Consider the following 24,469-nt stretch of genomic DNA (forward strand, 5'->3'; position numbering starts at 1 on the left):
GGTATTTTTTTTTCTCCCCCCTTAACTTTCTTTGAAACAAATGAACAGTTAAGCAAAAGTAACCCCTATAGTAACTGTGTTTAGTCTGCCATAGTTAGCATCCATAGTCCTCTAACTTCTCATTTCAGTATTGATTGTTGAATTTATTCCAAGTTTAGTTGCCTTTCTGCCATGTTTTTGTTTATATTATTGTTATTCTTTCCCCTCCAGTCCTTAATATAGCTGACAAAGTGATTTTCTTTAAGCACTGATCTAACTGTCTACCATTCTTCTCAGTCAACACCCACTTAAGATTCTGGTAACTTTATATTCAGACCTCCAGAATAATCTCCTTTCTTCAGTGAATTTAGTGATTGGCTCTCACTCTTTCTCTCTTGCCTAATTCTTGCCCTTGTACCAGGGGACTTGAACACATAAATTGATACTCCCTCAAACACTGTGGCTTTTTTTTTCCTCAGTCAACTCATTCGCCCGACCCTATCAACCACAAGCATACCTCATCCATGTTCATGAACTCTTAAATGCATTTACTTGATGAATATCTATTGTTATTTCATCTCTCCACTTTGCTTTACAACTCCAGATTTTGATCTTCACTTTCATTATTGTCACCTGTCTCTTGACTCCTTTATTCTTTCCCAGGCCATTTCTCCTGTTTAGGCTATTACTACTCTCTTCTCTTACCCATCTTGACCTCTTGGTGAACCACTTCATCTCTAAACTGTACTCTTCTCTTGAATCCTTTGCCCCTTTTTCATACTAAATATTTTTTCCTTCCAAATCCCACCCCTGAATGATTCCCACTGTTTGCTGCCTTTGTTCCTACTCATGTGTTGCTGAATGAAGCTGAAGGAAATCACACAACCATGCAGACTGGTTATGTTGCATCATCTTAGCTGGGCTTCCACAGCTGCAATGCAATCCTTTTATACCTCCCTAATCAATTTATCTCACTCATTGCAGTGATTCTTCTAAACCTTTTCATCCCTCCTCAAATCTCCTATTTCTCCTTCCCCACCCTCTCAGCTGAGAACCTTGGCCAATATTTCATTGAAAAAATTGAAACCATTGGCCTCTTCTACCCTGTTCATCTTACACCAAGATGACTCCTGCCACTATCTTCTGTTTCACTCCTGTTTATATGGAGAGAGAACCTTCTTGCCAAAGCTAACTCCTTCTGCATGCTTATATGATCCCATTCTGTTCCTTCTTCTCTGGTATATTATCCCCTCCATTATCTCCACTTTTGCACTAAAATTCAATTGCTCCCTTTTTCTTGGCTACTTTCCTACTGCCTACAAAAAACCTATATCTATCCCAGCCTTCACTTGATCATTTCATCCCTGCCATCTATTGTCCCATATCCCTTCTTCTTTTATGGCAGAACTAACTCCTTGAGAAAGCTGTTTGCAATAGATATTTCAACTTCCTTTCCTCTCTTCTCTTCTTTCGGTCTGACTTCTGACTTCATCATTCAACCAAAACTGCTCTTTCCAAACTTATTAATGATCTCTTAATTGCCAGATCTAATGATCTTTTCTCAGTCCTTTCAGTAATCTCTGCAACTTTTGACCTTCAATCACCGTCTTTTCCTTTGTAGTCTCTTCTATGGATTTTTGTGGTATTTTTTCTCTTGATTCTCTTCCTGCTTGTCTGACCACTATTTATCTGTCTCCTTTATTGGATATTTACCCAGAAGATGCCTGATAAATGAGGGTATCCTACAGGGCTCTAAATTGTGCCCTCCTTCTCTCTATGTAGTATTTAACTTGATTTCATCAGCATTTGTAGTTTCAGTTGCCATTCCTATACAGATAGCTCTCAGATGTATTTGTCTAGCTCTAACCCTCTCGTGACCTCCATTCTCATATCCCCAACTCTCTTTTAGACATCTCAAACTAGATCTTTAAAGTCAGCATGTCTAAAACTAAATTCATTATCTTTTTCCCTAAACTCTGGTGTTATCCTCAACTTTCCACTCTGTCTCCCTCTTTCCCTCATATCCAATCTATTTTCAGTGTTGTCATTTGTACCTTTGTAATATTTCTCATATTCCTCTTTTTCTTCTCTGACACAGCTACCACCCTGGTGCAGATCCTCTTTACCTCACACCTGAACTATTGCAATAACTTGTTTGTTGTTTACTCTGCCACAAGTCTCTCTCCACTTTAGTCCACCCTCCATTTAGCTGTCAAATGGATCTTCCTAAAGCACAAATCTAACTATATCACCACTACCACCACCCCTATACACACACCCATTTAATAAGCTTTAGTGACTCCTTATTACCTCCAGGATCAAATATAAAATCCTCTGTTTGGCTTTCAAAGCCCTTCATTACCTGGCCCCTTCCTGCCTTTCCAGTTTTATAACTTATCCCCTTCACTTATAATCCAGTGACATTGGCCTCCTTGCTATCCCTTATACATAACACTCCATTTCTTAACTCTGGGCCTTTTTGCTGTCTATCCCCAATACTAGCACTCTTCCCCTCTCCTGGCTTCCCTCAGCCTCAGCTAAAGTTCTCTCTTCTATAAGAAGCCTTTCCCAGGCCTCCTTAATTTTAGTGCTTTCCCTTTGATATCGCCTCCCAATTTATCCTATAGCTATCTTTTTTTTTTGTACATAGTTATTTGCATTTTATTTCTCAGTTGGACTATGATCTCCTTCAGAGCAGAAACACTGTTTTTTGCTTTTGTATCCCTATCTCTTAGTACAATGGCTGGCACATGGTAGGCACTTAATAAATGTTAGATGACTAAGATTGACTGACTAACTCCAAACTGCTCCCTGAGGCCTCCAGGATAAACACTTCTCTGTTTGGCTTTTAAAGCCCTCATAGTCTGGTCTCAACCTCCCACATGCATTACTTCCTGTACTCTGGTCACTATGGTTCATCAAATTGGTCTTCTTTCTGTTCCTCACATGTGGCTCTCTATTTTTTATCTATACTTTGGCACCAAGCATCCTACATTCCTGAAATGCACTCCTTCTTTGTCTCTATAGAATTCTGTATATCTTTCATGATTCTTCTCATTTTCCTCCCATTTTTTAAATGATAAGTATACTTTTTTTATATGTTTATAAAAATTTTTACGCTCTCTCTGTACTCTTTCTTGGTGGTCTTATTAGCTCCCTAGGATTTAGCTCTGCAAATGAATGCCAAATCTATATATCCTACCTATATCTATTTCTTAAGTGCCAGGCTTGCATCTCCATCTCCCTATTGGACAGCTCTCCTTAGATGTTCCCATAGGCATGTCAAAGTCAACATACCCAAATCAGAGCTCATTGTCTTTTCTTCTAAATTCACTTTTCTTCCCAACTTCTTTATTTCTGTGGTGGATACAGCTACTCTTCTAGTCACTCTGATAGTCTTGGAGTCACCCTCAACTCTTTGCTGTCCCTCAACTCCCAAATCATTATAGTTATCAAGCTCTATCTATTCCACTTTCTCAACAGTTCCTGTATCCCTCTCCTTTGCTCTACTCACTGTAATCACCTTAGTCCTGGCATCATCACTTCTTACCTATACTGTTGCACTAACCTCTTAATCAGTTTCTAATCTTTCCTATATACAGCTGTCAAATTAGTATTGCTGAAGTGTAGGCCTGAATATGCCAGTGGCTCTGACATGTGTCCCTGAAGCTTCAGTAGCTCCCTATTGCCCCTAGAATAACATAAAAACTGCTCTGTTTGTCATATAACCCTAACTTACTACCTACCTCCATCTTGTCTTTTCAACAAGGTGGCACCGAAGCTAGAATAACTGGGCCTAGAATTAAGTTCAAATCCAGCTTCAGACTGGGCAAATCACTTAATTTCTGTTTGCCTCAGTCTCCTCAACTACAAAATGGTGATGACACCATAACCTACCTGGCAAAGATGTTGTAAGGATCAAATGGTTTTAAGCACTTGGCATAGTGCCTAGTAGGTTCTATATAAATGCTATTTTCATTCCCCTTTTCTTAACCTCAATCTGATTACATATTACTCTTTATATATCTTACATTGCCAGGATAACCTACTTGCTACTCTGTCTCCATAACATTTGATCCCCTGCCTTTATGCCTTTGTATAGAATTGTCCACCATGCTCTAAATGTTCTCCCTCCTCACCTTTGCTTCTTAGAACCCCTAGATCCTTTCAAAATTCAAAAGAAGTATCAATTCCTTCAAGAAGCCCTTCTGTTGTATATATGCAATATGGCATAGTAAATGCATCAGAATTACTAATCAAAGTGCTGTTTATGATGTCTGAGAAAAAACAATTTTAGAGTGCTTCATGAAGGAGGTGGCATTTGAGTCAGGATTTAGAAGTATGTTTCCAAACCTTTTTTGAGTATGAGAACACTTATTTATTTTTAATTAAATTTTATTTTTTTAATCATTCAAAATCTATCTTCTCTCCCTTAAAATCCTTTTCCCATTAAGACCTGAAAGAAAAACTAAATCCCTATTATGAACATGTATAGTCAAGTAAAAGAGATTTCCCCCACAGATCACACCCCCCCCCAAATGTCTCCTTCTGCATTCTGAAAACTTTACATTATTAATTATGAGGTAGAAAGTATAATTTCATCATTAGTCCTCTGGAATAGTGGCTACCAAGTTCCTAAGTCTTTCAGAGTTGTTTCTCTTTTCACTGTATAAATCATTCTCCTATTAATGAAAAATTCCCTAGGTTTCTCTGAAACTATCTCTTTCATCATTTCCTATAGTATTTCATGGTATTTATATACTGTAGCTTGTTCAGTCAGTCCTCAGTCGATGGCACTCTGTTATATTCCTATCTCTTAAAGAACTATAAATATTTTATTGCATTCTTAGTTTGTTTTACTTAGGACTAATCCCTCTTTTAATTTATCTTCCACTAATTCTCCATTACTCCTTCTCACCTTGCTCTCCCGTTTCCTTGAGTGAGATATTACTTGTACCCAACTAGGCATATGTGTGTGTGTATAGTCTCCCCTCCTTTGACAAATTCAAATGAGTGTCAGCTATTCCGCCCCACCCCCACCTCCTGTCTCTCCTTCTTGTTTATATAGATGTCTCCTTGAGCACCATGATTATGAGAGAATTTTCTCTAAACTTCCTCTCCTCCCACCACTACCCTCAGTCTATATTCCTTTTTCTTTTTCTTCCCAGTCTTAAAATCCTCAAAACACAACAACTACTCCCAGGCCTTCTGTCTAATTAGATGCCCTCTCAGATCCCTGATGATAATGATTCTGAAGAGACATAGATATTTTGTCCCCATATTGGAGTATAAGCCATGTATCCTTGTTTAGCTTATTATTCATTTGTATTTACCTTTTTATATTTCTCTTATCTCTTATGTTTGATCTTCAGTTTCTATACATCTATGGTCTTTTTGTTATGAATGCTTCAAGACATTAGAAGTTCTTTATTTCTTTAAAAGTTTATTTTATCCCTGTAGCATTCTTCTTTTTCCTTTACCTTCTAAATATTATATTCTAAACTCTCCACTCTTAAGGTAGTGGCTGATAAAACATATACAGTTCTGACTTCTTCCTTGGTACTCCTCCTTTGTCTAGCTGCTTGCCCTGTTTTTTCCCCTTTGACTTGGAAGCTCTGGATTTTGGCTGTAATGCTCCTAGAAGTTTTGATTTGAAAATTTCTTTCAGAAGATGAAAGTTCCCTTCATAGGTGACTAGTGGATCCTTTCTGTTTCTACTTTGTCTCCTATTCCTAAGAGATTTGCAATTTTAAAAAATATTTCTTAAAATATGACTTAAGATCTAGTTTTTGTTATGCAGTCTAAATTTAAAAATTCTCAAAATTTTTTCTGCCCTCTGTTTTCAGTTTTCTTTTTTAAAATCCTTACCTTCTGTCTTATTATCAATTCTAAGACAGAAAAGTGGCAAGTGATGGGCAATCAGGGTTAAGTGACTTGCCCAGGGTCATACAGCTAGCTTAACAAAGTGCTATCTTGATTTCTTTTCTATATCATTTGTTTTTCCTGTAAATATTTTGTTTTCTTCTTTTTTTTCAGTCTTTTGACTTCGTTTTAATATTTGTTTTCTCATGGAATCATGGGCTTCTGTTTGGTCCTTTCTAATTATCAGGCAGTTTGTTGCTTGAGCAAGGTTTTGTACTTCCTTACCAGAATTTTAATTCCCTATCCAATTCTTTTTTTTCCGTAATTCTCATTTGTTTTCCAATTTTATTTTTTCTTAACTTCTGATTCATCTCTTCCAGGAATTCTAGTAGAATTTTCGCTTACACAGTGATTCCTTTGAGGCTTTGCTTATAGATGTTTTGGAGCCATTTTTTTTTCTGGGTTGTAACTTAAGCATCTTTGCCACTATTATAACTTTTTATGGTAGGATTTTTTTTGTTTGCTCATTCTTTCAGCCTACTTCCTAATTTGAGACCTGATGTTAGGGCCAAACTCTGCAAATTTCTGAAAGGAAGGTCTGGGCTTTTCCTGTTGCTGCTTTCTTGGACTATTGCATGATGCATTGTTCCAGGATCTCAGTAACAGCTCAAATGGGGACTTGTGAGTTTTCACTGCTCCCCAAGTGGTCTAAGTAAGGGCAAAGTCTGATTGGTATCCACCCAGGTCTGAGCTCTCCAAGTTCCTGACCTATGTTTAGTTCTGAGCAACAGCAAACTACTCCTCTGCTGTTTCAGAGTGACAGAAATGTAGATCCCCTTGCCTCCTGTTTTGTGATTCCTGCCCTAGTTATTGCTTTTGGAGGCTTTAGACTGGGTTAGATGCTGGAACTGAAACCATACTTTGACATCTAGGATATTAACCATATCATTCCTGTTTTGCTTCTAAATTTGTTCGGGAATTGCCCTGGGGTTTGAGAAGAGGTCCAGATTTCTTTCTCAGTCCTTTCTGAAACTGTGATCCAGAACTTGATATTGGATGACAAAACTATGATTTTGCACTTGTTTCTATCAAAATGTTCTATTTGGATTTGGGATTAACCTGGTACACATCCTCTCCCTGCCCAAGAATGCACAGGTCTTCTAGAGAAATCTGGTCTCCAGTGTCCATAGATCTCTTCATCTGTTTCTCTATATTGAGGTGGGCTGGAATAATAATTCACTGTGACTTCTTACATTTACCCATTAAGATTCAGTCTGGTATGTATTCTAAATGTGTTTGGAGAACGTTTTCTGGGGAGCTATCTACTTCTTTCCATTATTCCACCATTTTGTTTCTTCCCTCTAGTGCACGTTTTAATGTCAGATTTTATAGACTTGCAAGTGATAGTAGTTGTTTTAAGATTTAAGAGAACGTAGTGCAAGAATTCAGTAATACTTTTAAATTTAACTTTAATCTCAACACTGTTTATGTTTATTTGAAAAAGTAATATATGTGTGCAAGATATTATTCTATCTATAGAAGCAAAGGAATGATACATGAATTGGAGCAGAGAGAGAGAAAGTGGGAAATAATTGTTAGGCTGTTACCATAGTCCTGATGGTGGTGGCAATGGAAATAGATAGGAGTGGATAAATAAAGAAGTGTTGAAGAGCTGGAATCAACTTTACCTATAACTTTTGTATGTATAAGAGATAAGAAAGAGTGAAGAGTCAAAGGTAATATCTAAGGGTATAAATGTAGTAAATCAATGAATGATGGTACCATACTTAAAAATAATGAAATCAGGAGAAGAATAAGGCTTATGGGAGAAAGATAATGAGTTTGGTTTTGAACTTGATTTTGTCATTGTCTACAGGTTTTCTACTTCCATCTTCATAAACCTTGAAATCCTTTAAGTGATCATAACTAATCATTTAACAGTTCCCTATTCCTTACAATCCCTAACCCTATTATTTGTTTTCACTATAACCTCCAACCCTTTATATAGCAGATTCTCATCATCTGCTCTATTACTTAACGATATAAACTGTGAAGTTCCCACCACCTAGGATCTTGGGTTGATCTTTAAAGTCTGTATTCTTTCATTCTCTCCTTTCTGTTTTCTAGCTTATTCTTGTAAGTATTGTGCTACATAAGAGAAAGTACTACATAATTTAAAATAATTCAGCATTTGTATTTGTTCCTTCTCTGTGTCCTTTTTGGCATCTCTCAGATTTCCTCCTTGTGTATTTTCCCTCACAGCTTTTCTATCTTTTATTTTCCTGACATACAAATATTGTCCTTGACTTGTATAAAGCACAGTTCCTTTTGCCTAAGTAGCAACAATGAGCTTCTTTTCTCCCCTGACCTTTTGTTCCTGGTTATTGGGCTCAGTTTATTGGATTGTTGCTGGTGTCTATTTTGGACCACTTTATAAAAAAGACTCATTAAGCTGTAGATCTGTGTACAAAATTATCTTTTTGTCCCCCATCCTTTCCATTTTTTGAAGACTGCCCAGATCTTGTTTATCATTGTTGCTTAGCAGAGGTTACTAAATCAAGAGAGGATAGAAAAGCATGTAGAAGATAATTATAAGCTTAAAGTTTCCTTGTCACCTTAATAAATAAGTAGCTATGAACAGTGATCTGCAACAGTACCTTGAATGTCTTAAATACACATCCAAAATGATTTCCATATTTATCTGATCTTTCTAAAGTCTGGTCTTTATAGCAAATAGAATAGACTTCCTACAGGTGGATATGTTAATCTCAGAAAAGAAAATATATTCTTCCCCTTGAACTTAAACTAAAATGAATAACATGGATCAATGGACATATGGCCAGAATTTCTACCAGAGCTCTTCTATCAAGTGGTGTGAACTGTGAGCAGGCTGGATAATTGCAGATCAAAAAATAGCAACTGATTTGCCCCAGAATAACTGGTAATACCTGTCTTTATCAATTTGAGGGTTAGTTTTGTGATAAAGGATTGGCTTTTAAACTGGTAGTCCCTTTTCTCTATATGCCAATTTGAGCTTCATAAAAAGCATTCTTAGATTTAGCTGGAAAAGAATTAGGTGGATACAAAGCAGTCATTGAACATTACTATAATTGAAAAGAAGTTTTAAATGAGGTAACCTTTCTCCTATGTGTTCATCTCCCTCCAACTAAAAACAGCAAACACTTATTAGGTGCCAAGGCACTGTGCTAAGTGGGAAGAATAGGAGGATGAAAAGCTACATAATTTCTGTTCTCAGAGAGCTTATATATTGTGTCCTTTCTAGTCATGTACACAAATAGCTATATTAAAAGTTTAAAATAATTGAAGAAATAGGCAGTTAAATAGAATGGCCATAAGAGATTCAAAGGAGGTGAGGTATCACTTCTAGCTGGAGGGATAAATGATGGCTTTGAGTAGGAGATGACACCCCAAGTTGAGTATTGATAGAGAAGAACAGTATAAAAGGTTTGAAATAGACTATAGGGATAGAAAGAATACAGTGAGATCAGGGACAAGTAAGTAGTCCAGTTCTATTAGGATTTAGAATGTATAAAAGGATGCACTTTGAAATAAGGCTAGAAATATAGTATGGAGTCAAATATAAGGATGGTCAGAGGGTCTTAAATGTCAAACTAAAGAGTTTGAATTTTTTCTTATAAGTGGACCAATTTAAAGGATTCACTTAAGCTTTTTTTACTTTGAATAAGGCTGAAATAAGTTGACTATCAGTGAGATTGGAGGAAAATAAGTTTGGAAGGCTATTTTACCTGGTACTCTAAGTAAAAAGTGATGAAGGCCTCAACCATATTAATCCAGGCTCTCATCACTTCTTACCTGAACTATTGAAGTAGCCTCTTTAGTAGTTTCACTGTGCTGATCTCACCCCTCCACAATCCAGCCTATACACAGCTGCCAAACTAATGTTCCTGACATGTAGATCTGAACATGCCACTCTCTAAGACATTTCAGTGGCTCCTCTTTACCACTAGGATAACATAAAAACTTCTCTGTTTTTTATTTAAAGCCCTTTACAATTTAGCTCCACCTTGTCTTTCCAGTATGGTTACACGTTATTTCTTCATTCTTTAGCCAATATAGCCTATTTGTTGCTCTCTGTATATAACATTCTATCTCCTGCCTCAGTGCTTTTGTACAGGCTTAACCCCCATGTTGGGAATGTTCTCCCTCCTCATCTTTGTTTCTTAGAACCCCTAGATCCTTTCAAGGCTCAAGTGTCAGCTCCTTTAAAAGGTCCTTCCTAATTCCTCCAATTCCATATAATATGGCGTAAGTGCATCAGAGTTACTAAACTCTATTGTTATGATAGTAATAGAAGTGAAAAGGGGAGAAGATAGGTAGAAGAAATATTTTAGAGACAGCATTGAGAGAGCTTAGAAACTAATTAAATATGATGAAGAATGGGGTAGGAAGTGTCATATTGATAATCCTTTAAACACTCTTAATTAACTTCCTAGTTCCTTGGTCTCATCAGTTCCCATGACCTGCTCCTCCAGTCCATCTATCCACACATGGTAATTCCCTTCCTTGTTTAGGAACTCAATTTTTTTAAATTTGATCATAATCAGAAGCTAGGTGGCACAGTGGATAGAGCACTAGGTCTGGAGTTGGGAAGACCTGAGTTCAAATTCAGCTTCAGACACTAGCTATATGACCCTGGGCAATTCACTTAACCTTATTTGTCTTAGTTTGCTCATCTGTAAAATGAACTGGAGAAGGAAAGGGTAAACCACTCACCACTTCAGCATCTTTCTCAAGAAAATCCCAAAAGGGGCAGTCACAACTGAAACGAATGAACAATAATAATGATCATAATCTTCTATCATCCAATCTTTCCCTATGTTTTACAACCTTTAAAACTGTTATTGAATCTTATAACCTCAATCCCCTTTACCCTTCATTTATTCTACAGATTATCACCCCTGCACTGACTTCACCTTCCTTTCTTGACTCTTTGGTAATATATTCTCTTCTAACTCAAATTATTTGCTTCCTTGTCTGATTTCCAAACACTCCTTTCCAAACCCCAAGCCTGGATTGTTCCTACTTTTTTCATTCCTAATTCACCTGCTGCTAAACATTGAAGAGAAAATCATGAAACCTTGCTGATTAGGTCCATTACACATATATACCATAAATTCAGCAACTGCATTCTCATTTCATCAAGGCAATCCTTTTATATCTTTCTGATTGAGTTTTTATCCCACTCACCATAGCAACTATTCCAAACTTTCTCATCTCTCAAGCTTTCCACTGTAACTCTACCCCCTCAGCTGAGGACTTCTCTGGAAAAAAAACTGAGGCTGTTTGCTGAGAACCTCCTGTTTCCCCCCTTTTCTTTACTCAAACATCTTCCCCTATTATCTTCCTCTTCACCCTTGGATCTCATGAAGAATTAGCCCTTCTCCTTGACAAGGCAAGTGTCCCCCCATGTACCCTCGATCCCATCTCCTCCCATATTCTCCAGCAGATTACTCCTGCTATCATCTCTAATTTCTCATCTTTAAGCTCTTTCTGGTAAACCTACTGGCTCTACATATTTTTCACAAACACATCCATGTCTCCGCCATCCTTAAAAAGCCCTCATTTGGTCAATATTTCCACAGTTATTTCAGACAATATAGCTATAATCCTTTCTGGCTTCTCCCTTTTGTATAATTTGCATTCTCTCCCCAGATCTCTAAATCCCATCTTCCCATGTTCCTTCTCACATTATGTCCTTATGTTTTGGAGATAAAGTTCATATGTGACCCCACCCCACTCACCCCTGTCCCTTCTTCCCACCCTCTTTCCTCTCGCCCTGTCTTCCTATCCCCAAACCAACCCCTCCCTCTCAGCTCATCCACTCCTTCCCCTACTCCTCCCCTTACTTATTCCATAGCAACACAGACATCCAGCCAAGAGACAAGAACTGCAAATAATTCAGTTAAATTCCTATTCCCCTTAAAGGACATGCCCACCTTAAATAAGTATGGATATATTGTTTCACTAAGGCACCACATACCTTTTACTCCCCCACTAAGATATTAAGAGATTCAAGCAAAATATCCCTTCTTTTGAAGATGAGCCTATTATAATTATTAAGAAGTGTGACCACATTTTTTCTATGTATGATTCTGTATATCAGGACATGGAAAATTTGCACCACGCTTTTTTGACAGAAAGAGAGGAAAATAAAATTATTTCTCTTATCAATAAGTTCCAGGTAAAGAGTGTGGTTTACTGGCCGGAGAAAGACCATAGATGGGATGTTAATGATGAGGAAGGTTATTTACAACTATGCCAGATTAGAGAGGCATTACTAAAAGCAATTAGAGATTGTTTTGATAGGCCGGGTACATGGACCAAGTCTGAGAGTCATAAGCAATCAGAGGAGGAAATTCCCTCCCAGTTTATGGATAGATGTATTGAGCTGGGAAGTAGATACATAGATTGAGATGTCAGGCAAATTAGGAGACAGTTTGTAAATAACTGTTGCAAAGTGCTCAAAGATTATTTTAAGGCATACTGCCCAAACTGGCCTAATATGGACCTTGAGAAATTGAGGAGAGCTGCAGTTTATGTACTTAAAGGCCACGAACAGAAAAAATGAGACCAATGAATTAGTAGAGACATTAAGGAAGGAAATAAAAGCTTTAACTGAAAGATTTGAAAAAGAAAAAGCAGGTCAAGCAGTGACCATTGCCCCTTTGCAGGAATCCAAAAATCAATCATTAACATGTCACTTCTATGCAAAAAGGGGTTACATAATGATGAACTGTAAGTGGAATCAGGTGATTAGAAATAATAACAATTATAGAAATAATAATCCAAATGAGGCAAATGATAACTCACACCAAAATACCCAACAACAAAATTTCCAAAGTGGGGCTCGTCCATTCTAGAATCAGGATGGAAATGCCCCTCAGCATGGGGGATTCCAGGGAAATACCCAAGGATCTTTATGAAGGTGTGTGTGTGTGGGGGGGAGGGTTGGGGGAAGGGCGCTAGAATCAGAGAGTGAAACCTTTGATTTCTCAGACCCTGAAGTTTTTGGGTTTTTTTTTAAACTTTTACCTTCTGTCTTGGAATCAATATTGTGTATTGGTTCCAAGGCAGAAGAGTGATAAGGGCTAGGCAATGGGAGTCAAGTGACTTGCCCAGGGTCACACAGCTAGGAAGTTTCTGAGGGCAGATTTGAACCTAGGACCTTCCTTCTCTAGGCCTGGCTCTCAATCCAAGCTACCCAGCTGCCCCCAACCCTGATGTTTTAATGCCAATTATCCCTATCCATCTCCCCCTTACCCCCTATAGGTATGAACCTCATGTAACCCTGAAAGTTGGAAATATGTATTATGATTTCCTCTGAGACACTTGAGCCTCCAGATCGGTATTGATGAGTACACTTGATTCTAATTGTGATTACATTGGCTCACTAAATGTAGTGGGGGTTTCAGGGCCACCCCTAAAGGTCCCAAAGCTTTCCCCTCAAATGGTGTCTGTGGGATCCCTATCAGTAGAACATTCTTTCCTTCTAATGCCAAGCTCCCCATTAAATTTGCTAGGGAGAGATCTTTTATGCAAGCTTAGAGCCACAATAACTTGCTCTTCAGACAGCTTTATGGTACTGGAATAGCCTGAGGAATCCTTAAATTTGCTCCCTGTGCTTCTTTCACAGTCAGGAGATAAAAGAGCCTCCCACCTTTGAAATCCCTGCTGATGTACCTGTGTGTTTCTGGGCCACATCATCTTCCAATGTTGGGCTGCTTACATCAGTTGTGCCTGTTCAAAACAAAAGGTGGTCCACCTCCTTCCATTCCTCAATATCCTCTGCCAAAGAGGATTGATTCATTAATTGAGCAAGGAATAATAATTCCATTGAAATCTGAATATAATATATCCATCCTACCTGTAAAAAAAAACAAAATTAGATACAAATGGAAAAACTATAGATTTGTCTGGGATTTAAGGGCAGTAAATCATCATGTCATAAAGAGGCATCCTGTGGTTCCAAACACAGCCACAGTTGTTATCTGTATTCCCAGCATAGCCAAATATTTTACTGTGGTGGATTTGTGTTCAGCTTTCTTCTAAATCCCTATTCATGAGAATTCCAGGGATATATTTGCCTTCACCTGGAAAGGAAAGGTTCCCAGTGGACCTGGTGTCAGTTGCCACAAGAGTACATTGACAATTTAATGTTGTTCTCATTGATTTTAACACAAGATTTAGAAAATACTAAGTTTAAGGAGAGCTGTTTGATACACTTTGTAGATAATTTGCTCTTGGCCTCACCAAATGCCACAGTATGCCAGGAAGGTAGCAAATATCTCCTTTTAGAGCAGCATAAGAGACGCCACAAAGTCTCAAAGGTAAAGGTTTAGTGGTATCTCCCCAAAGTGAAATATTTAGTTTATTTTAACTTCTGGTGCCCACTTCATTTCCCCTAAGCTCATTGAAGATATTCAGAAATTGACTGTCCCCTCCACTAAGAAACAGTTGAGGGAAATTCTTGGAGCAACAGGATTTTGTAGGCAATAGATCCTTTGCTATGGGGAAATCACTAAATTCCCTTATAGCACTGACAAAAAAAAAAATCAGACCCTTCATGGTTGACAACAAATGTAAGATTAAAATTAATATCCCATAACTCCCAAGTATTATATTTTATAAGATTTATTAATAATCACTTGAAATAGAAGAAAAAAAGAACAAAAATTAAAACCTGAGTAAAGAAAACTTTCCTGAATGCGTTTGCCGAAAAAGCGTGGTGGGGCAGCTGGGTAGCTCAGTGGATTGAGAGTCAGGCCTAGAGACGGGAGGTCCTAGGTTCAAATCTGGCCTCAGACACTTCCCAGCTGTGTGACCTTGGGCAAGTCACTTGACCCCCATTGCCTAACCCTTACCACTCTTCTGCCTTGGAGCTAATACACAGTATTGACTCCAAGACGGAAGGTAAGGGTTTAAAAAAAAAAAAAGAGAGCGCGGGACAGGGTCACACGCAAACTTTATCTCCAAAACTTAAGGATGTAACATGAGAAGGAACGTGGGAAGCTGTGATTTAGAGTCCTGGGGAGAGAATTCAAATTATACACTTGACTAAATTGCTTCAGAAAACCATCTACACTCAGTGCCTCTATTTCTTCTCCTCTCACTCTCTTCTAAACCCTGTTCAGTTTTGTTTTTGACTTCATCATTCAACTAAAATTATTCTTGTCTAGTGTTTTATTATCAAAGACTTCTTAATTATCTAATTATCTTTTCCCAATCTTTTTCTTTCTAGATACCTCAGTAGTATTCAACACTGTCTTTTCCCCGCCAAGATTACTTTTCCTCTGCCTCCATATATATATATACCTAATGTACCTAATTGTTTGAATGTTTTTCCCATTAGAAAGAGACTATTTTTGTCTTCCTTCATATCCCCACCTCTTAGCACACTGTCTAGAATATAGTAAGTGCTTACTAAATACTTGTTGACTGAGTGAGTGACAGATTAACTGGTGGAATGAAGACCATGTTAGGTTTGTAGTTAGAAGAGACCTATTCTTAAGTACTGACCCTGACCCTGACTGATAGTTGTGTGACTATAAGCAAATTCAGATTTAGTTTCCTTACATGTAAAATTAGGATAATAATACCAATTGTATTTACCTCACAGGATTGTTATGAAACTCACATGAAATGAAGTTTGTAAAGCTTGTGCTTAACAAGCCAGTGACATTTATTATAAGTCTTGGACTGAGAAATTACTTATACAAAAATCTTTATTAAAAAGCCTGTTACATTATAATCACTACTCATTTCCCTCTGGAGATTTGACTTTGTGTATGGCAAGAAAAGAGAAACCAAAATTGCTTTCCTGTAAACAAGAACTAAGTATCAATCTTTGTGTATGTTTTTCTTTGGGAGGGATGCAGGGAGGAAATAGTTCCAGAACATTGATTCCAAAAAAGCATTTGACTAAATTATTCAAATGTGTTGAATTTTGAATTTTGTTCCCAGAGTTAAGAAATGGAAAGAGCAACAGCGTTGCATTGAGGAGCAAAAGATCCTGAGAAAGACCTGCCAGGAAGACCTGGATTCTGGGGTGAAGACATGTGAGATATCAGCTGATTCAAAACTGGAGGATAAGAAAGGAGCTATTAAAAAACATCAGAGAAGCAGAGAATGTATCAGGTACCTTGGGAGAAATGTTCAAAGCTTACTGCAAACTTAAAAGAAGCACTACCTATGTTTCCCTAATACTTTAGTTTCTTGATGATCTCATCATTTCCCATGAATTCAGTTATAATTTCTATGCATATTAGTCCACATCTGTATATCTAGCTCTAGTCTCCTGAGTACCAGTCCCACATCACCAAATGTCTTTTGGACATCTTGAATTGGTTGTCTTGTTGACATCTCAAATTTGGCTTGTCCAAACCAGAAACTCATTATCTTTCTTCTGAAACTCTTCCCCTCTTCCCAAGTTCCCCATTATAATAGAGGGCAACTCACAACTCACCCAGGCTCACAACCTCAGTGTCATCTTTAACCATTCATTATCATTCATCCACATACCCTTTGCCAAATCATCTTGTTCCTACCCTTTACTACATCTCTCATAAACATCCGCTTCTTTCTACTCACATAGCCACAATCCTACTTCAAATCCTCATCACCTCTTACTGGAACTGTTGCAGAAGGTTTCTTATTGGTGTCTCTCCACATTTATAATCCATTGTCCACTTACCTGTCAAGATGATTTTTCTTTTTTTTTTCCCATTTGAATAAGTTTATTGAGTCAATTTAGAACATTATTCCTTGGTTACAATAATCACATTATTTCCCTCCCTCCCCTCCACCCACTCTTCCTGCAGCCAAAACGCAATTTTATTGGGTATTACTTGTGTCCTTGATCAGAACCTATTTCCATGTTGTTGTTTACACTAGGATGTTCATTTAGAGCATTGGTTCTCAACCTCTCAATTTGTAGCAATAAGAATACATAATGCATATCAGGTATTTACATTCTGAATCATAACTGTAGCAAAATTACAGTTTTGAAGTAGCCACCAAAATAATTTTTTGGTTTGGGGTCACTGCAAGATGAGGAACTGTATTGCAGGGTTACGGCATTAGAAAGATTGAGAACCACTGATTTAGAGTCTACATCCCCAACCATATCCCTTTGACCCATGTAATCAAACAGTTTTTCTTCGGTGTTTTTACTCCCACAGTGTTTCCTCTAGATGTGGATAGTGGTTTTTCTTGTAGGTTCCTCCAATTTGTTCAGGGTCATTGCATTACCACTAATGGAGAAGTCCATTACATTCGATTGTACCACAGTGTATTAGTCTCTGTGTACAATGTTCTCCTGGTTCTGCTCCTCTCGCTCTGCATCAATTCTTGGAGGTTGTTCCAGTCCTCATAGAATTCCTCCACTTTATTCCTTTTAGCACAATAGTATTCCATCACCAACATATACCACAATTTGTTCAGCCATTCCCCAAATGAAGGGCATCCCCTCATTTTCCAATTTTTGGCCACCACAAAGAGTGCAGCTATGAATATTTTTGTACATGTCTTTTTCCTTATTATCTCTTTGGGGTACAAACCCAGCAGTGCTATGGCTGGTTCAAAAGGCAGAAAGTCTTTTATCGCCCTTTGGGCATAGTTCCAAATTGCCCTCCAGAATGGTTGGATCAATTGACAGCTCCACCAGCAATGAATTAATGTCCCAACTTTGCCACATCCTCTCCAACATCCATTACTTTCCTTTGCTGTCATGTTAGCCAATCTGCTAGCTGTGAGGTGATATCTCAGAGTTGTTTTGATTTGCATCTCTCTGATTATAAGAGATTGAGAACACTTTTTGATGTGTTTATTAATACTTTTGATTTCTTTAACTGTAAATTGCCTATTCATGTCCCTTGTCCATTTATCAATTGGAGAATGGCTTGATTTTTTTGTACAATTGATTTAGCTCTTTGTAAATTTGAGTAATTAAACCTTTGTCTGAGGTTTTTATGAGGATTGTTTCCCAATTTGTTGCTTCCCTTCTAATTTTGGCTGCATTAGTTTTGTTTGTACAAAACCTTTTTAATTTGATGTAATCAAAATTATTGATTTTACATTTGGTGATTTTTTTCTAGCTCTTGCTTGGTTTTAAAGTCTTTCCTTTCCCAAAGATCTGACAAGTATTCTATTCGGTGTTCACCTAATTTGCTTATGGTTTCCTTCTTTATATTCAGGTCATTCACCCATTCTGAGTTTATCTTGGTGTAGGGTTTGAGATATTGATCCAAACTTAATCTCTCCCATACTGTCTTCCAATTTTCCCAGCAGTTATCAAAAAGTGGGTTTTGGTCCCCCAAACTGGGATCTTTGGGTTTATCATAGACTGTCCTGCTGAAGTCATTTACCCCAAGTCTATTACACTGATCCTCCTTTCTGTCTCTTAGCCAGTACCAAATTATTTTGATAACCACTGTTTTATAGTATAGTTTGAGATATGGGACTGCAAGTCCTCCTTCCTTTGCATTTTTTTCATGATTTCCCTGGATATCCTTGATCTTTTGTTCTTCCAAATGAACTTTATTATGTTTTTTTCTAATTCTGTAAAGAAGTTTTTTGGTAGTTCAATGGATATGGCACTAAATAAGTAAATTAATTTGGGTAGGATTGTCATTTTTATTGTTAGCTCATCCCACCCATGAGCAATCAATGTTTTTCCAATTGTTTAGATCTAGTTTTAATTGTGTGGAGAGTATTTTGTAGTTGTGTTCATATAGTTCCTGTGTTTGTCTCGGCAGATAGATTCCTAAGTATTTTATATTGTCTAGGGTGATTTTAAATGGAATTTCTCTTTCTAATTCTTGCTGCTGAGATGGATTGGAGATATATAGAAATGCTGATGACTTATGTGGGTTTATTTTGTATCCTGCAACTTTGCTAAAGATGTTGATTATTTAGACTAGCTTTTTGGTTGATTCTCTAGAATTCTTTAAGTAAACCATCATATCATCTGCAAAGAATGATAGCTTGGTCTCCTCATTGCCAATTTTAATACCTTCAATTTCTTTTTCTTCTCTAATTGCTACTGCTAGTGTTTCTAGTACAATGTTAAATAAAAGAGGTGATAATGGGCATCCTTGTTTCACTCCTGATCTTATTGGGAAGGCTTCTAGTTTATCCCCATTGCAGATGATGTTTGCTGATGGTTTCAGATATATATACTGTTTATTATTTTTAGGAAAGACCCTTCTATTCCTATACTTTCTAGTGTTTCCAATAGGAATGGGTGTTGTATTTTATCAAAGGCTTTTTCTGCATCTATTGAGATAATCATGTGATTTTTGTCAGTTTGCTTGTTAATATGGTCAATTATGTGGTTGGTTTTCCTAATATTGAACCATCCTTGCATTCCTGGTATCAATCCCACCTAGTCATAGTGAATAACCCTTGTGATGACTTGCTGGAGTCTTTTTGCTAGTATTCTATTTAAGATTTTACATCTATATTCATTAGGGAGATTGGTCTATAGTTTTCTTTCTCTGATTTTGGCCTGCCTGGCTTTGGGATCAGTACCATGTTTGTGTTGTAAAATGAATTTGGTAGTACTCCTTCTTGGCTTATTCTGTCAAATAGTTTGTATAAATATTGGGATTAGTTGTTCTTTGAATGTTTGATAGAGTTCATTTGTGAATCCATCTGGACCTGGGGATTTTTTCTTAGGGAGTTCTTTGATGTCTTGTTCAATTTCTTTTTCTGATATGGGGTTGTTTAGGTAATTTATTTCTTCCTCTGTTAGTCTAGACAATTTATATTTTTGTAAGTATTCTTTCATTTCACCTAGATTTCCATATTTGTTGCCATGTAATTGGGAATAGTAGTTTTTAATGATTGCCTTAATTTCCTCATCATTAGAGGTCAGATCTCCCTTTTCATCTTGGATACTGTCAATTTGTTTTTTTTTCCTTTTTTTAATTAGACTGACAAGTACTTTGTCTATTTTATTTGTTTTCTTCAAAGTACCAGCTTCTAGTCTTATTTATTATATCAGTAGTTCTTTGACTTTCAATTTTATTAATTTCTCCTTTGATTTTTAGGATCTCTAATTTAGTCTTCATCTGAGGATTTTTAATTTGTTCACTTTCTAGTTTTTTAATTTGTATGCCCAATTCATTGACCTCTGCCCTTCTTAATTTGTTAATATATGAACTCAAGGATATAAATTTCCCCCTGAATACTGCTTTGGCTGCATCCCTTAGGTTTTGAAAGGATGTCTCACCATTGTCATTTTCTTCAATGAATTATTGTTTCTATGATTTGTTCTTTAACCGGTTTTGGAGAATCGTATTGTTTCATTTCCAATTAATTTTTTATTTACCTCTCCATATACTCTTACTAATTATTATTTTAATTGCATTGTAATCTGAGAAGTTTGCATTTATTATTTCTGCTCTTTTGCAATGTTTTTATGCCCTAATACATGGTCAATTTTTGTGAATGTACCATGTGCTGCTGAGAAGAAGGTATATTCCTTTTTGACCCTATTTATTTTTCTCCACATGTCTACTAACTCTAATTTTTCTAAGATTCCATTCACTTCTCTTCTTTCTTATTAATTTTTTCGTTTGATTTATCTAGTTTGGATAGAGGAAGATTCAGGTCTCCCACTAGTATAGTTTTTCTATGTATTTCATCCTTGAGTTCCACTAGTTTCTCCTTTAGAAATTTAGATGCTATGCCATTTGGTGCATACATGTTGAGTACAGATATTTCCTCATTGTCTATACTGTCTTTTATCAGGATGTAGTTACCTTCCCTATCTCTTTTACCTAGATTTAGTTTTACTGTGGTTTTGTCAGATATCATGATTGCAACTCCTGCCTTCTTTTTATCAGTTGATGCCCAATAGATTTGGCTCCATCCTCTTACTTTCACCTTATGTGTATCTACCTTCCTCATGTGTGTTTCTTGTAAACAGCATATGGTAAGGTTTTGGATTCTAATCCACTCTGCTATTTGCTTGCATTTTATGGGTGAGTTCATTCCATTCACATTCAGAGTTATGATTACTAGCTGTGTATTTCCCAGCATTTTGATTTCTGCTCCTGTTCCTGCCTTTTCTTCTTTCACTATTTCCTTCTACGCCAATGTTTATTTTTAATCAGTCCCTCTAGTTCCCACCCTTATTTTACTCCCCTTTCTTCCCCCATCCCTTCTTATTCCCTCCCCCTTATTTTCCTTGTAGTCTTTCTACCCCCCCCCCCCACTCTCCCTCCCTTGTACTACTTCCCTCCCCACCAGTCTGTTTGTTACCCTTCTACTCCCCTATGGGGTGCAAATCTATACTCTGCCCCAATGGATTGGATTGTTGTTCCCTCTTTGGGTCAATTTCGAAGCATGAGTTGAGTATTTCCTATCTCCAACCTCTTTACCATTGCAGTGTATTGATGTTCTCCCTCCTCCCGCCATGAGCTTCTTTGTGTGACATATAACCCTCTTTTGTTTCTTTTCCCATTTCTTTTAGTATTAACCTCTTTTTTTAGCTCTAGTTGTGTGTATATGTATATATATACACACACGTATATATATATATATATTTATGTATGCATATATCTATATACCTATTTGTCTTATCCTTTCATCCTATACAGTTTGTTACTGTTCCCTCTAAGTGTAATTCTTCTAGCTGCCCAGGTTATCACCTTATCAACAGTTTTTAAGAATTACCAATGACCTCTTTTCTTATCATTTTAACTTATTGAGTCTCTTAAAAATTTTTTTTGGTTGTTTTATTTTGTTTTTCTTTTTCCCCTCTTTTTAAATTACCTTTTGATGATTCTCTTGAGTTCTGTGCTTGGACATCAAATTTTCTGTTCAGGTCTAGTCTCTTTAAAAATTCTTGTAATTCTTCTATTTTTTTTTTGGAATGACCATACTGTAAGACTGTAGTCAGTTTTGCTGGGTAGTTGATTCTTGGTTGTAAACCTAGTTCCCTTGCTTTCCGGAATATCATATTCCATGTCTTTTGGTCCTTCAGTGTGGATGCAGCCAGATCCTGCGTTATCCTCAATGTGGTTCCATGATATCTGAATAACTTCTTCTTGGCAGCTTGTAATATCTTTTCTTTGGTCTGATAGTTCTTGAATTTGGCTATAACATTCCTGGGTGTTGTCAGTTGGGGATTAAGTACAGGAGGTGATCTGTGGATTCTTTCAGTCTCCACTTTTCCCTCTTGTTCTAGGATATTGGGGCAGTTTTCTTGAATAATTTCCTGTAGTATTATGTCCAGGCTTTTTCTTTTGTCATGGTCTTCTGGTAGACCAATGATTCTTAAATTGTCTCTCCTCGAACGATTTTCTAAATCCTCTGTTTTGTGAATGAGATACTTCGTATTTTCCTCAATTTTTTCATTCTTTTGATTTTGTTTTATAGTGTCCTGCTGCCTTGTGAGGTTACTTTATTCCAGTTGTTATATTCTGGTTCTTAAAGACTGGATTTCATCCCTGGCTTTTTGGTCATCCTTTTCCTTCTGGTCTGATTTTTTTTGAAAGTCATCTTTCATCCTCTTTACCTCATCTTTCATCTCCTTTGTCTCTTCTTTCATCTTTTTTGCCTCATCTTTCATCTCCTTTGCTTCATTTTCAAGCTGGTTGATTTTGGCTTTCAAGACACTATTTTCTCATTTTAGTTCAAGTGTCTCTGTTTCCAGATGACTTATCTTAGTTTTTAAGTTCTTTTCCCAATTGTCTTCAGCTTCTCTTAATTGTGTTTTGAATTGCGTTTTGAGTTCTTCCACAGTCTGTATCCAATTCACTGAGAATTCTGATTCATCATTTGCTGATCTGTCCCCCTCTGTTCCGTTCCGTTCCCCCTCTGTATTCCGTTGAATACAAGCTGTCTATTGTAATTTCTTACTTCTTTTTCTGTTGTTTGCTCATATTCACCCCTTCTTTGCTCCCCGTATTAGTCTGTGCTCTTGCTCCTCTCATTTTTTTGGTTTTTGGGGCTTCTGTCAGTCTCCCCTCTTGGAGCTTTGATAGAAGATCTCTCGGTGCAGTCTCTAGGGGAGGGTTATTGGGGCTTTGAGCTTCCCTGTCCTGTGGAGGCTTTTGATTGGATTAATGTTCAGCAGTCAGTGAGGAGGGGTGTGGAGCCTGGCCTTCCCTGAGTTCTGAAGACTTTTGATGGAATTAAGTTCAGCTTGGGTGTGCTCTGAGTCCAGCACCTCCTGGAAGACTGGAGCAAATATGGAGGATTGCCACAGCTCTGGCCAGGCTGCCAGGTCTATGCTCCCTCTCTAGCTCCTTCCCCGCCATCTGTGTTGGACGCTCTGAACTTGGCACAGCCCTGCCCACAAGGTACACCCTCCAGACCAGCACCTTTGCCTGCCCAGAAGTTCCTGCTGCTGCTGGAGTTTCAGCCCTCTAGGTGGGCGGGGGGGAGGAGTCCTGCGACCTTCCTTCTGCCTTCCCCTTAAGCCCGCGTGTTCTTGGATTCTGGCTTTTGGGGGGAGCTTACCTTTTGAATTTAGTCCAGCAGGAGAGTTCCTTCGCTTTGTCTTGTTGTTAGGTTTGATTTTCAGTCCCCTAGGAGCCTTCAGTTTGTGATCAGTAAGGAAGGGTATTCAGAGGTCTGAACTTCTGCTCCTTCTAGGCTACCATCTTGACTCCCCCTCAAGATGGTTTTTCTAATGCATAGGTATGACCATATCTCTTCCTCCCAATTGAGGGCCAGTGGCTTCCTGTTACTTTAATAAATAAAAACTCCTTTGTTTGGCATTTAGAGTTATTCATGGCCTAACCCCTTTCTATAGTTCCTGCCTTTTTATGTTTTACTCTCCTCTAAGCATTCCATGTTCTAGCAACACTGGCTTCCTTGCAGCTCCTGGAATAGGAGACTTCATCTCCCATCATTTGTACCAAATGTTTCCTACATCTGGAACGTTCTCTCATATCCCTTCTACCTCTTAGTTTCCCCAACTTCCTTCAGGCCTCAGCTTAAATCTTGTCTACTTTAGGAGCTTTTTGTTTGTCCCCAGATGCTAATGCCTCCTTTTAGAGTACTTTCTTCCTGCTCTGTAGATATCTTTTTTTTTTTACCTAGTAGTTTACATAGTATCTCCCCCACTAGAATTTAAACTCCTTGAGAGCAGAGACTTTTTTTTCTCTCTTTTTGTCCCTAGAAATGAGCATGGTGCCTTGCACTCAATATGTTCTTTTTTTGTTTTTTTTTATAAACCCCTACCTGTGTCTTAGAATTAATGCTAAATATTAGTTTAAAGGCAGAAGAGTGATAAGGGCTAGGCAATTGGGGTTAAGTGACTTGTCAAGGGTCACACAACTAGGAAGTATCTGAGGCCAGATTTGAACCCATGACCTGCAGTCTCTAGGCCTGGCTCTCAATCCACTGAGCTACCTGTGTTTTTAAAAAAAATATTTCTGGGAACATCTGGGTGGATTCCAAGATGGAAGGTAAGGGTTTAAACAAATATATATTTCTTTTTTTTTAATTTTTTTTAAATTTCTTTATTTTTTCAGTTATACATAGAAATAATTTTTGACATTTGGTTTCTTAATATGTTTTTAAAAATATATATTTTTTTCAGTTACACATAGAAATATTGACAATTGGTTTC

At 37.4% G+C, this 24,469-nt stretch overlaps 1 protein-coding gene across 3 annotated transcripts in view; it reads left to right on the plus strand.

Moving 5' to 3' along the window:
- CCDC15 (coiled-coil domain containing 15) overlaps positions 1 to 24,469 on the plus strand; it is a 79,494-nt gene that overhangs the window by 49,488 nt on the left and 5,537 nt on the right. For all 3 annotated transcript variants that reach the window (XM_056794561.1, XM_056794560.1, XM_056794562.1), the window contains one exon: positions 15,844 to 16,017. In XM_056794561.1, the coding sequence (XP_056650539.1) occupies positions 15,844 to 16,017 (174 nt within the window). The remainder of the gene's footprint in view (positions 1 to 15,843; positions 16,018 to 24,469) is intronic.

This window comes from Monodelphis domestica, chromosome 4 (assembly GCF_027887165.1).
Source record: "Monodelphis domestica isolate mMonDom1 chromosome 4, mMonDom1.pri, whole genome shotgun sequence".
NCBI classification, from domain to species: Eukaryota; Metazoa; Chordata; class Mammalia; order Didelphimorphia; family Didelphidae; genus Monodelphis; species Monodelphis domestica.